The sequence below is a fragment of the Microcaecilia unicolor genome, unplaced genomic scaffold, assembly GCF_901765095.1.
Source record: "Microcaecilia unicolor unplaced genomic scaffold, aMicUni1.1, whole genome shotgun sequence".
Taxonomy (NCBI): domain Eukaryota; kingdom Metazoa; phylum Chordata; class Amphibia; order Gymnophiona; family Siphonopidae; genus Microcaecilia; species Microcaecilia unicolor.
Window position 1 is genome coordinate 47,077 of NW_021963325.1, and position 13,886 is coordinate 60,962.

The 13,886-nt window shown below is 50.2% G+C and overlaps 1 protein-coding gene across 1 annotated transcript in view; it reads left to right on the forward strand.

Moving 5' to 3' along the window:
• Positions 1–13,886, forward strand: part of LOC115459189 (cilia- and flagella-associated protein 47-like) — a gene marked incomplete at both ends in the record, with an annotated part of 99,995 nt that overhangs the window by 31,242 nt on the left and 54,867 nt on the right. Inside the window, one exon of the mRNA XM_030189050.1 lies at positions 1,404–1,626. Coding sequence (XP_030044910.1) covers positions 1,404–1,626 — 223 coding nt within the window. The remainder of the gene's footprint in view (positions 1–1,403; positions 1,627–13,886) is intronic.

Below are 13,886 nucleotides of genomic sequence, written 5' to 3' on the forward strand. Positions count from 1 at the left end.
CGTTCTGTAGATAAATATCTCTTATCTGTCCGTTTCTCCTCTACTGCTAATTCAAGACTCCGCTCCTTTTATCTCGCTGTACCTCACACCTGGAATAGACTTCCTGAGCCTGTACATCTAGCCCCGTCTTTGGCCGTTTTCAAGTCCAAACTCAAAACCCACCTCTTTACCACTGCTTTTGACTCTTAACTCACTTGCCCTGTCCTTTATCCTCACCGCTTTATTCCCTTACCCTTAATTGTGCTGTCTGTGTACTGTCTTATCTAGATTGTAAGTTCTTTGAGCAGGGACTGTCTTTGTGTGTGGTGTACAGCGCTGTGTATGCCTTGTAGCGCTATTGAACTACTACTACTACTATTTAGCATTTCTATAGCGCTACAAGGCGTACGCAGCGCTGCACAAACATAGAAGAAAGACAGTCCCTGCTCAAAGAGCTTACAATCTAATAGACAAAAAATAAATAAAGTAAGCAAATCAAATCAATTAATGTGAACGGGAAGGAAGAGAGGAGGGTAGGTGGAGGCGAGTGGTTACAAGTGGTTATGAGTCAAAAGCAATGTTAAAGAGGTGGGCTTTCAGTCTAGATTTAAAGGTGGCCAAGGATGGGGCAAGACGTAGGGGCTCAGGAAGTTTATTCCAGGCGTAGGGTGCAGCGAGACAGAAGGCGCGAAGTCTGGAGTTGGCAGTAGTGGAGAAGGGAACAGATAAGAAGGATTTATCCATGGAGCGGAGTGCACGGGAAGGGGTGTAGGGAAGGACGAGTGTGGAGAGATACTGGGGAGCAGCAGAGTGAGTACATTTATAGGTTAGTAGAAGAAGTTTGAACAGGATGCGAAAACGGATAGGGAGCCAGTGAAGGGTCTTGAGGAGAGGGGTAGTATGAGTAAAGCGACCCTGGCGGAAGACGAGACGGGCAGCAGAGTTTTGAACCGACTGGAGAGGGGAGAGGTGACTAAGTGGGAGGCCAGCAAGAAGCAGATTGCAGTAGTCTAAATGAGAGGTGACAAGGGTGTGGATGAGGGTTTTGGTAGAGTGCTCGGAAAGAAAGGGGTGGATTTTACGGATGTTGTAAAGAAAGAAACGACAGGCCTTGGCAATCTGCTGGATATGAGCAGAGAAGGAGAGAGAAGAGTCAAAGATGACCCCAAGGTTTCGAGCTGAAGAGAATGTGGTGAAGAGAAGTCGAGGATTAGAGCCAAGAGAGTTGGAAATGATAAGTAGTAGTAGTAGTATTACTATATACTTACATATGTGTAATTTGAAACCATTTCAGATTTATAGGTTGAGCGAAACCATTTCAGATTTATAGGTTGAGCAGGTGACTGAATAACGATTCTTATTTTTATTTTTCAGTTTAAAGAGTATAACCTAAAAGCATAAATGTTGTTTGCTTACTGACTCAGGTATAACGCCGTGGGTTTCCAATCCAACGGGGCACTATGTACATGTGGCACCTGATGAGAAAGAAAACTATATTGGATTTACTCGGGCATCCATGGCAAACGCAACTCAGATTGGAATCCATAGTCAGCAGAAAGTTGGCATATTGGAGAAGGATGTGCAAATAGCCTTTCCAAATGACAGATCTGCTAGCATTCGACCCAGTGATCGTCAAAAAAAGTATAGGTAAAGTAGCAAGAAATTGGTTAAAATCTAAGTTTGAATTTAGCACGTGCTAAAGTTGGGTGTGCGCTAAACTTTAGAGACGCCCATAGGAATGCATTGGCATCTCTAACATTTAGGGCACGCTTAATTTTAACGGGGGCTAAAAACGTGAGTGCGCCTTAGTAAAAGGGGGTCTAAGTTAAGTGTGATAACATTTAACTTTTTCTGAATTCATGTCTCCAGAGCACCCTTCATACTGCACTTTGTATCTTTTAAGTTTTAGATTTCATATAAAAATCTTGGACCCAATACTCAGCCTGTAGCGATCAATACTTTGCTGTCCGCTGCTGGCGCTAAACCGAGGTCAGTGCCAGACCATGTCCGGGCATCAGCATTGAATTTCTGGGTTTGCGGAGCTAGCTAACACATAGCCAGTTCAGCGTGATATTCATCACTTAAACCGGTTATGGGTTACTGCATAAAGATGGGACTGACTTTTATGTGGTTAACCTGGAGGGGCATTTTCGAAAGGGACGTCCAAGTTTTGATGAGGACGTCCTCGCAAAACGTCCCCATCCAGGGGCATGGAAACCCATATTTTCGAAACAAGATGGACGTCCATATTTCATTTCGATAATATGGTCAGAGACGCCCAAATCCTGAAATTTGTTCGTCCTTGGAGATGGTCATCCCTAGACTTGGTCATTTCAGATTTTCGGCGATAATCGAAACCAAAGACGTCCATCTCAGAAATGACCAAATGCAAGCCATTTGGTCATGGGAGGAGCCAGCATTTGTAGTGCACTGGTCCCCCTGACATGCCAGGAGACCAATCGGGCACCCTAGGGGGTACTGCAGTGGACTTCATAAAATGCTCCCAGGAACATTGCTCCCTTACCTTGTATGCTGAGCCCCCCAAACCCCTCCTAAAACCCACTACCCACAACTGTATACCACTACCATAGCCCTTACAGGTGAAGGGGGGCACCTAGATGTGGGTACAGTGGGTTTGTGGTGGGTTTTGGAGGGCTCGCTGTTTCCTCCACAAACGTAACAGGTGAGGATGGGGTGGGCCTGGGTCTGCCTGCCTGAAGTGCACTGCACCCACTCAGTGGCGTTCTTAGGGGTGCGGTCCACCCCGGGTGCACGCCGCTGGGGGGGTGCCGCGCGCCTGTCTGTTCCGCTCGTTCCGTGCTCCCTCTGCCCCGGAACAGGTTACTATATGCAGCTGTAAGTAAATTACACATTCTTATTTATTTATTTAATACAATTTGATATACTGCTGTGACCTTAACGAATAGGCATAACACAGTTTGCAAAATAGAAAATTAAAAAAATATATATACTACATACATAAGATTCAAACATTAAAACACAAGCTTGAAAAAAAAAGAGGTGAATTGTTTCATGAAGTAGAAATTCTGAGTAACAGATTGATGTTCAGTGCTCGTTTGAAAGTCTGTCTGGAGAGAAGGTTGGTTATGGATGTTAGTGGGAAGACTGTACCAGAGTTTGGGACCGAGGTTTCGGAAAGCAGTGTCCTGAGTAGTTGTTAAATAGGATTTTGTAGGGGAGGGGAGAATAAGAAGGTTTTGGTAAGCAATGGTGTGTAGGGGATAAGAAAATTGAAAAGATAAGGTGCAGAGAATAGCATTGTGTTAAATACAAGTGTGAGAATTTTGAATTAAATACGTGCAAATAATGGAAGCTAATGTTAAGCGGCAAGAAGTGAAGTGACATGGTTGAACCTATGTGCATTATAAAGAAGTTTGACAGCTGTAGATTGGACTAGTTGTAAACGTTTGAGAAAGTGCAAAGGAAGACCAGCGTAAAGAGAGTTACAGTAGACCAAAATGAGAAATGACTAATGCAAAAATCAGAGGTCACAGAGAAGAGGCTGAAATAAATGGACATACTGCACGAATTCGATGAAGAGCAAAGAATGATGACCAAAGAACTGCATCAATTTGTGGTTTGAATGTGAGCTCAGAATCAAAAGTAACACCAAAAATATACCGGGAAGGCCTGCCCAGAACACACTTCTGGCTAGACATATAAGTAGCACCTGTTATGATTGGGGTCTGAACCCCTCTCAAACTTACCTCTTTCCTGGGGGTCAGCTTCTTAGCTGGCTTCTGTTTCTTTATCTGTCTTTTCTGAGCTGGCTCTGTCTCTCTGTGCTGGCAGCTTCCAGCAGCAGGGCTCTAATTAGTTTCACTATACTGCACCTGTGTGGGTAGTCTGAGTTGCTCTAACTCTATTTGGGTGTGCTGGCTTCAAGTGTTTCACGGTTTTGCATTGGTGTGGGTTGGGCCTCTCTGGGTCAGTGTGCTTTTGCCTAGGTCTAGGGAGTGTGACATCATCAGGGAGGGCCTTGATAAGGAAGTGGTCTTGTTTCCTTCAGAGCCTTTGCAACAGTGGTGTTTGCTGTAGGTAGGGTGGTGCAGTGTGCACTTCTGTCTCTGTGTCTAGTTTCCCTGCTTGTTTTTGCTAAGGTCCAGGTTAGTGTTAGTGCAGTGTGCACTGGTGTTTGTGTGTTTGGTCCCCCTGCTTTTCCCTCTTGGTTTTGGAAGCATTGCTGTGTGTAGGGCTTTGGAAGCTCTGTTGTTGATAGAAGTACTTCAGGGTTTGGTGTTGTTAGGAACACTGCAGAGTTTGCTGTTAGAAGTACTTCTGGTGTTTGTGCTATTGGGAGCATTGCAGTCTTTGCTGTTGGTGTTTGGTGATTTAGAATCACTTTTGGCTTATGTGTTAGCTTCCCTGCTTTTTCCTTGTGGCTCCCCTGTCTTCCCTTTTAGTGCTAGGAGCTCTTCTGGTTGCTTACCAGAGTAGTGCTTAGGAAGCACCTTGTTAGTTGTATCTAGCTTGCTAGAGCAGTGCTTAGGTAGCTGGTTAGTTCTGTGTTCAGCTTTAGTGTAAAGCTCTGCTTGTAGCTTGGTGCTTAGTAGCACCTGTGTTAGCTTTGTGTTTAGTTCCCTGCTCTGTTAGTTTAGGGCTTAGGAAGTTCCTTTCTTGAGCAGGGATTAGGAGCTCCTGTTAGTATAGGGCTTAGGAAGTCCTTTTGTCAGTTTACTGTTAGGAACACTCCTGCTGGTTTAGGGCTTGGGAGCACATAGATCAGTTTAGGGTTAGGAGCACTTCTGTTTCCGGTCCTGGTCCCTATGTCATCCGGTATCCAGTAAGTCCTGTCGGCTACTCGAACCCAGGAGCTCAACTCTTGGGGGGCTTAGTAGCTAAGTACAGGTGAAGCTGTTGGACCAGTCCAGTGTGCTCCAGTCCCGTGTTCCGGTCCTGTGTCCTCCAGTCCGGGGGACCAGTCCAGGGTGTTCCAGTCTGGTGTGCTCCAGTCCAGTGTGTTCCGGTCCGGTGTGTGTTCCAGTCCTGTGTCCTCCAGTCCAGGGGATTCCAGTCCATGTGTTCCGGTTCGCTGGGCAGTGCCTGCAGTCCCTGCCGGTGTGCTTACCCAGTGTTGGTTGGTGGGTTTTGCCTGCTGCTGTCGCTCCTCGTCAGCAGCCCAAGGGCTCACGTTTGCTCCAGAGCCCGGCCCCGCGGGCTCTGAACCTGAGAACCTGACAGATTGCAAAGGCCATGAGCCCGGCAAGAACCCCCGCCCAGCTGACCCAGCTGGGGTCCAGCTCCATCGTTGTTCTTGATCCTTCTATGCCTCTTCGTCAGTATCGGAATAAACTGTTGTCTCATTCTGTTTTGAAGAAGACCCCTGAAGCGGCAGCTGAGAGAAAACGTGTCCGGTGGCTTGGAATTGCTGAAAACCCAGTTTCAGATATGGACCCTTTTATCACGCTCGCTGACTATCGCCGCAGCCTTGTCTTGAATCCAGCTTTGTGGGATACTCCTGAAGCTGTCGCTGAGAGGAGACGTCTTGGGAATTCCATGCTCTGGGCCCAGCAGGGGTCCTGTCCCATTCAAGCAGAGCGCCCAGACAAGCCTCTGAATCCAGTCCGAGCAGCGCGTTCAGCCAAGCCTCGGAGCCCAGTCCAAGGGATGCTCCTTACCGAGTCGCCGATCCCAGTTCAGGTGGCGCTTCCACTCAAGCCTCTGAGTCCAGTCCGAGGGATGCTTCTGACTGAGTCTCCGATTCCAGTCCAAGCAGCGCTTCAAGCCAAGTCTCTGCGTCCAGTTCAAGTGGCGCTTCAAACCAAGCCTCCTAGTACCAGTTTGGATCCCAGTTCCAACCCCATTTTTGATCTGGATCTGTTTCTGACACTCCAGGATTACCGGGTTGCACTTTTGTCTGATCCAGCCCTGAAGAATACTCCTGAAGCTGCAGCGGAAAGAAGGCGTGTCTCCTGGCTTGGGTTCGAAGAAAACCCAGTTTCTGCTATTGATCCCTCTACCAAGCTGTTCTTTTACCGCTTCCAACTCCTCTCGGAGCCAACCCTGCGGGATACTCCTGAAGCCCAAGCTGAAAGAAGGTGGCTTCCTGATTTTTCCCGCCAAACTTCTGAGTCCAGCCTGAAGGGCTTTGCCTGCCAAGATGCTGAGTCTGAATCAAGTGGCAGCAGTGGCAGCCGAGATGCTGAGTCCGGAGCGAGTTGCAGCAGTGGCAGCCAAGGTGCTGAGTCTGGATCGAGTGGCAGCAGTGGCAGCCGAGATGCTGAGTCTGGATCGAGTTGTAGTTCCAGTCAAGATGCTGAGTCTGGATCGAGTTGCAGTTCCAGTCAAGATGCTGAGTCTGGATCGAGTTGTAGTTCCAGTCAAGATGCTGAGTCCGGGTCAAGTTGCAGTCCCAGGCAAGATGCTGAGTCCGGGTCGTTGGAGTTCCAGTCCCAGGCAAGATGCTGAGTCCGGGTCAAGTTGCAGTCCCGGTCAAGATGCTGAGTCTGGAACGAGTTGCAGTTCCAGTCAAGATGCTGAGTCTGGATCGAGTTGCAGTTCCAGTCAAGATGCTGAGTCTGGATCGAGTTGTAGTTCCCGTCAAGATGCTGAGAGTTGTAGTTCCAGTCAAGATGCTGAGTCTGGATCGAGTTGTAGTTCCAGTCAAGATGCTGAGTCTGGATCAAGTTGCAGTCCCAGCCGGGATGCTGAGTCTACACCGAGTGATGAGTCCATGATGAGTGCTGAGTCTGCACTGAGTGTAGAGGCCAGCCGAGATACTGAGTCCACGATGAGTGCTGAGTCTGCACTGAGTACAGAGTCCAGCCGAGACAATGAGTCCACAATGAGTGCTGAGTCTACACCGAGTGCAGAGCCCAGCCAAGATGATGAGTTCACGATGAGTGCTGAGTCTGCACCGAGTGCAGAGTTCAGCCGAGATGCCGAATCAGAATTGAGTTGCAGTTCCAGTCAAGATGCTGAGTCTGGATCGAGTTGTAGTTCCAGTCAAGATGCTGAGTATGGATCGAGTTGCAGTCCCAGCCAGGATGCTGAGTCTACACCGAGTGATGAGTCCATGATGAATGCTGAGTCTGGATCGAGTTGTAGTTCCAGTCAAGATGCTGAGTCTGGATCGAGTTGCAGCATTGGCAGTCAAGATGCTGAGTCTGGATCGAGTTGTAGTTCCAGTCAAGATGCTGAGTATGGATCAAGTTGCAGTCCCAGCCGGGATGCTGAGTCTACACCGAGTGATGAGTCCATGATGAGTGCTGAGTCTGCACTGAGTGTAGAGGCCAGCCGAGATACTGAGTCCACAATGAGTGCTGAGTCTACACCGAGTGCAGAGCCCAGCCAAGATGACGAGTCCACGATGAGTGCTGAGTCTGCACCGAGTGCAGAGTTCAGCCGAGATGCCGAATCAGAATTGAGTTACAGTCCCGGGCAAGATGCAGAGTCCGGGTCAAGTTACAGTCCCGGCCAAGATGCTGAGTCCGGTGAGAGTTGCCGTCCCGGCCAAGATGCTGAGTCCGGTGAGAGTTGGAGTTCCAGTCCCAGGCAAGATGCTGAGTCTGGGTCAAGTTGCAGTCCCGGCCAAGATGCCAAGTCCGGGCCAAGTTGGAGTTCCAGTTCCAGGCAAGATGCTGAGTCCGGGTCAAGTTGCAGTCCCAGCCAAGATGCTGAGTCCGGGTCCAGTTGGAGTTCCAGTCCCAGGCAAGATGCTGAGTCTGGGTCAAGTTGCAGTCCCGGTCAAGAGGCTGAGTCCGGGTCAAGTTGCAGTTCCGGCCAAGATGCTGAGTCCGGAGCGAGTTCCAGTGCCAGCCGAGATGCTGAGTCTATGCTGAGTACCAAGTTCAGCCAAGATGTTGAACTCCTTCTGAGTTCCAGCTCCAGCCAAGGGGCAAGGTCTAGTCTGAAGTCCAGTTCGAGTTCCTGTCTGGTTTCAGATTCCAGGATGGGTGTGGCCTCTAGCCCAGTTCTGGCTGCTACAGTGGAGTGCCAGGAAGTCAGGGAAGTTGTGGACTCCTTCAGGAGATGGTTCCTGTTGAATAGAACTCTGCTTGTTGCATCCAAGACTCTGATCCTGCCTAGCAGCCGTTCTAAAGAGCCTCGTGGCGGCCAAAGCCATTCTGGTTTCCTAGTTCCAGATGTACTTGTCACGTCCTGCCCAGCCGCCCAGATTTATGTTGTGAAACCCATTGGGAGATTTCATCACAGCTACCCATGGAGACCTAAATTGTCTTTTGAGACCTGGAGCTCCCGTGGGGACACGGGAGCCTTGAGGGGGAGGTGCTGTTATGATTGGGGTCTGAACCCCTCTCAAACTTACCTCTTTCCTGGGGGTCAGCTTCTTAGCTGGCTTCTGTTTCTTTGTCTGTCCTTTCTGAGCTGGCTCTGTCTCTCTGTGCTGGCAGCTTCCAGCAGCAGGGCTCTAATTAGTTTCACTATACTGCACCTGTGTGGGTAGTCTGAGTTGCTCTAACTCTATTTGGGTGTGCTGGCTTCAAGTGTTTCACGGTTTTGCATTGGTGTGGGTTGGGCCTCTCTGGGTCAGTGTGCTTTTGCCTAGGTCTAGGGAGTGTGACATCATCAGGGAGGGCCTTGATAAGGAAGTGGTCTTGTTTCCTTCAGAGCCTTTGCAACAGTGGTGTTTGCTGTAGGTAGGGTGGTGCAGTGTGCACTTCTGTCTCTGTGTCTAGTTTCCCTGCTTGTTTTTGCTAAGGTCCAGGTTAGTGTTAGTGCAGTGTGCACTGGTGTTTGTGTGTTTGGTCCCCCTGCTTTTCCCTCTTGGTTTTGGAAGCATTGCTGTGTGTAGGGCTTTGGAAGCTCTGTTGTTGATAGAAGTACTTCAGGGTTTGGTGTTGTTAGGAACACTGCAGAGTTTGCTGTTAGAAGTACTTCTGGTGTTTGTGCTATTGGGAGCATTGCAGTCTTTGCTGTTGGTGTTTGGTGATTTAGAATCACTTTTGGCATATGTGTTAGCTTCCCTGCTTTTTCCTTGTGGCTCCCCTGTCTTCCCTTTTAGTGCTAGGAGCTCTTCTGGTTGCTTACCAGAGTAGTGCTTAGGAAGCACCTTGTTAGTTGTATCTAGCTTGCTAGAGCAGTGCTTAGGTAGCTGGTTAGTTCTGTGTTCAGCTTATTAGTGTAAAGCTCTGCTTGTAGCTTGGTGCTTAGTAGCACCTGTGTTAGCTTTGTGTTTAGTTCCCTGCTCTGTTAGTTTAGGGCTTAGGAAGTTCCTTTCTTGAGCAGGGATTAGGAGCTCCTGTTTAGTATAGGGCTTAGGAAGTCCTTTTGTCAGTTTACTGTTAGGAACACTCCTGCTGGTTTAGGGCTTGGGAGCACATAGATCAGTTTAGGGTTAGGAGCACTTCTGTTTCCGGTCCTGGTCCCTATGTCATCCGGTATCCAGTAAGTCCTGTCGGCTACTCGAACCCAGGAGCTCAACTCTTGGGGGGCTTAGTAGCTAAGTACAGGTGAAGCTGTTGGACCAGTCCAGTGTGCTCCAGTCCCGTGTTCCGGTCCTGTGTCCTCCAGTCCGGGGGACCAGTCCAGGGTGTTCCAGTCTGGTGTGCTCCAGTCCAGTGTGTTCCGGTCCGGTGTGTGTTCCAGTCCTGTGTCCTCCAGTCCAGGGGATTCCAGTCCATGTGTTCCGGTTCGCTGGGCAGTGCCTGCAGTCCCTGCCGGTGTGCTTACCCAGTGTTGGTTGGTGGGTTTTGCCTGCTGCTGTCGCTCCTCGTCAGCAGCCCAAGGGCTCACGTTTGCTCCAGAGCCCGGCCCCGCGGGCTCTGAACCTGAGAACCTGACAGATTGCAAAGGCCATGAGCCCGGCAAGAACCCCCGCCCAGCTGACCCAGCTGGGGTCCAGCTCCATCGTTGTTCTTGATCCTTCTATGCCTCTTCGTCAGTATCGGAATAAACTGTTGTCTCATTCTGTTTTGAAGAAGACCCCTGAAGCGGCAGCTGAGAGAAAACGTGTCCGGTGGCTTGGAATTGCTGAAAACCCAGTTTCAGATATGGACCCTTTTATCACGCTCGCTGACTATCGCCGCAGCCTTGTCTTGAATCCAGCTTTGTGGGATACTCCTGAAGCTGTCGCTGAGAGGAGACGTCTTGGGAATTCCATGCTCTGGGCCCAGCAGGGGTCCAGTCCCATTCAAGCAGAGCGCCCAGACAAGCCTCTGAATCCAGTCCGAGCAGCGCGTTCAGCCAAGCCTCGGAGCCCAGTCCAAGGGATGCTCCTTACCGAGTCGCCGATCCCAGTTCAGGTGGCGCTTCCACTCAAGCCTCTGAGTCCAGTCCGAGGGATGCTTCTGACTGAGTCTCCGATTCCAGTCCAAGCAGCGCTTCAAGCCAAGTCTCTGCGTCCAGTTCAAGTGGCGCTTCAAACCAAGCCTCCTAGTACCAGTTTGGATCCCAGTTCCAACCCCATTTTTGATCTGGATCTGTTTCTGACACTCCAGGATTACCGGGTTGCACTTTTGTCTGATCCAGCCCTGAAGAATACTCCTGAAGCTGCAGCGGAAAGAAGGCGTGTCTCCTGGCTTGGGTTCGAAGAAAACCCAGTTTCTGCTATTGATCCCTCTACCAAGCTGTTCTTTTACCGCTTCCAACTCCTCTCGGAGCCAACCCTGCGGGATACTCCTGAAGCCCAAGCTGAAAGAAGGTGGCTTCCTGATTTTTCCCGCCAAACTTCTGAGTCCAGCCTGAAGGGCTTTGCCTGCCAAGATGCTGAGTCTGAATCAAGTGGCAGCAGTGGCAGCCGAGATGCTGAGTCCGGAGCGAGTTGCAGCAGTGGCAGCCAAGGTGCTGAGTCTGGATCGAGTGGCAGCAGTGGCAGCCGAGATGCTGAGTCTGGATCGAGTTGTAGTTCCAGTCAAGATGCTGAGTCTGGATCGAGTTGCAGTTCCAGTCAAGATGCTGAGTCTGGATCGAGTTGTAGTTCCAGTCAAGATGCTGAGTCCGGGTCAAGTTGCAGTCCCAGGCAAGATGCTGAGTCCGGGTCGTTGGAGTTCCAGTCCCAGGCAAGATGCTGAGTCCGGGTCAAGTTGCAGTCCCGGTCAAGATGCTGAGTCTGGAACGAGTTGCAGTTCCAGTCAAGATGCTGAGTCTGGATCGAGTTGCAGTTCCAGTCAAGATGCTGAGTCTGGATCGAGTTGTAGTTCCCGTCAAGATGCTGAGAGTTGTAGTTCCAGTCAAGATGCTGAGTCTGGATCGAGTTGTAGTTCCAGTCAAGATGCTGAGTCTGGATCAAGTTGCAGTCCCAGCCGGGATGCTGAGTCTACACCGAGTGATGAGTCCATGATGAGTGCTGAGTCTGCACTGAGTGTAGAGGCCAGCCGAGATACTGAGTCCACGATGAGTGCTGAGTCTGCACTGAGTACAGAGTCCAGCCGAGACAATGAGTCCACAATGAGTGCTGAGTCTACACCGAGTGCAGAGCCCAGCCAAGATGATGAGTTCACGATGAGTGCTGAGTCTGCACCGAGTGCAGAGTTCAGCCGAGATGCCGAATCAGAATTGAGTTGCAGTTCCAGTCAAGATGCTGAGTCTGGATCGAGTTGTAGTTCCAGTCAAGATGCTGAGTATGGATCGAGTTGCAGTCCCAGCCAGGATGCTGAGTCTACACCGAGTGATGAGTCCATGATGAATGCTGAGTCTGGATCGAGTTGTAGTTCCAGTCAAGATGCTGAGTCTGGATCGAGTTGCAGCATTGGCAGTCAAGATGCTGAGTCTGGATCGAGTTGTAGTTCCAGTCAAGATGCTGAGTATGGATCAAGTTGCAGTCCCAGCCGGGATGCTGAGTCTACACCGAGTGATGAGTCCATGATGAGTGCTGAGTCTGCACTGAGTGTAGAGGCCAGCCGAGATACTGAGTCCACAATGAGTGCTGAGTCTACACCGAGTGCAGAGCCCAGCCAAGATGACGAGTCCACGATGAGTGCTGAGTCTGCACCGAGTGCAGAGTTCAGCCGAGATGCCGAATCAGAATTGAGTTACAGTCCCGGGCAAGATGCAGAGTCCGGGTCAAGTTACAGTCCCGGCCAAGATGCTGAGTCCGGTGAGAGTTGCCGTCCCGGCCAAGATGCTGAGTCCGGTGAGAGTTGGAGTTCCAGTCCCAGGCAAGATGCTGAGTCTGGGTCAAGTTGCAGTCCCGGCCAAGATGCCAAGTCCGGGCCAAGTTGGAGTTCCAGTTCCAGGCAAGATGCTGAGTCCGGGTCAAGTTGCAGTCCCAGCCAAGATGCTGAGTCCGGGTCCAGTTGGAGTTCCAGTCCCAGGCAAGATGCTGAGTCTGGGTCAAGTTGCAGTCCCGGTCAAGAGGCTGAGTCCGGGTCAAGTTGCAGTTCCGGCCAAGATGCTGAGTCCGGAGCGAGTTCCAGTGCCAGCCGAGATGCTGAGTCTATGCTGAGTACCAAGTTCAGCCAAGATGTTGAACTCCTTCTGAGTTCCAGCTCCAGCCAAGGGGCAAGGTCTAGTCTGAAGTCCAGTTCGAGTTCCTGTCTGGTTTCAGATTCCAGGATGGGTGTGGCCTCTAGCCCAGTTCTGGCTGCTACAGTGGAGTGCCAGGAAGTCAGGGAAGTTGTGGACTCCTTCAGGAGATGGTTCCTGTTGAATAGAACTCTGCTTGTTGCATCCAAGACTCTGATCCTGCCTAGCAGCCGTTCTAAAGAGCCTCGTGGCGGCCAAAGCCATTCTGGTTTCCTAGTTCCAGATGTACTTGTCACGTCCTGCCCAGCCGCCCAGATTTATGTTGTGAAACCCATTGGGAGATTTCATCACAGCTACCCATGGAGACCTAAATTGTCTTTTGAGACCTGGAGCTCCCGTGGGGACACGGGAGCCTTGAGGGGGAGGTGCTGTTATGATTGGGGTCTGAACCCCTCTCAAACTTACCTCTTTCCTGGGGGTCAGCTTCTTAGCTGGCTTCTGTTTCTTTGTCTGTCCTTTCTGAGCTGGCTCTGTCTCTCTGTGCTGGCAGCTTCCAGCAGCAGGGCTCTAATTAGTTTCACTATACTGCACCTGTGTGGGTAGTCTGAGTTGCTCTAACTCTATTTGGGTGTGCTGGCTTCAAGTGTTTCACGGTTTTGCATTGGTGTGGGTTGGGCCTCTCTGGGTCAGTGTGCTTTTGCCTAGGTCTAGGGAGTGTGACATCATCAGGGAGGGCCTTGATAAGGAAGTGGTCTTGTTTCCTTCAGAGCCTTTGCAACAGTGGTGTTTGCTGTAGGTAGGGTGGTGCAGTGTGCACTTCTGTCTCTGTGTCTAGTTTCCCTGCTTGTTTTTGCTAAGGTCCAGGTTAGTGTTAGTGCAGTGTGCACTGGTGTTTGTGTGTTTGGTCCCCCTGCTTTTCCCTCTTGGTTTTGGAAGCATTGCTGTGTGTAGGGCTTTGGAAGCTCTGTTGTTGATAGAAGTACTTCAGGGTTTGGTGTTGTTAGGAACACTGCAGAGTTTGCTGTTAGAAGTACTTCTGGTGTTTGTGCTATTGGGAGCATTGCAGTCTTTGCTGTTGGTGTTTGGTGATTTAGAATCACTTTTGGCATATGTGTTAGCTTCCCTGCTTTTTCCTTGTGGCTCCCCTGTCTTCCCTTTTAGTGCTAGGAGCTCTTCTGGTTGCTTACCAGAGTAGTGCTTAGGAAGCACCTTGTTAGTTGTATCTAGCTTGCTAGAGCAGTGCTTAGGTAGCTGGTTAGTTCTGTGTTCAGCTTATTAGTGTAAAGCTCTGCTTGTAGCTTGGTGCTTAGTAGCACCTGTGTTAGCTTTGTGTTTAGTTCCCTGCTCTGTTAGTTTAGGGCTTAGGAAGTTCCTTTCTTGAGCAGGGATTAGGAGCTCCTGTTTAGTATAGGGCTTAGGAAGTCCTTTTGTCAGTTTACTGTTAGGAACACTCCTGCTGGTTTAGGGCTTGGGAGCACATAGATCAGTTTAGGGTTAGGAGCACTTCTGTTTCCGGTCCTGGT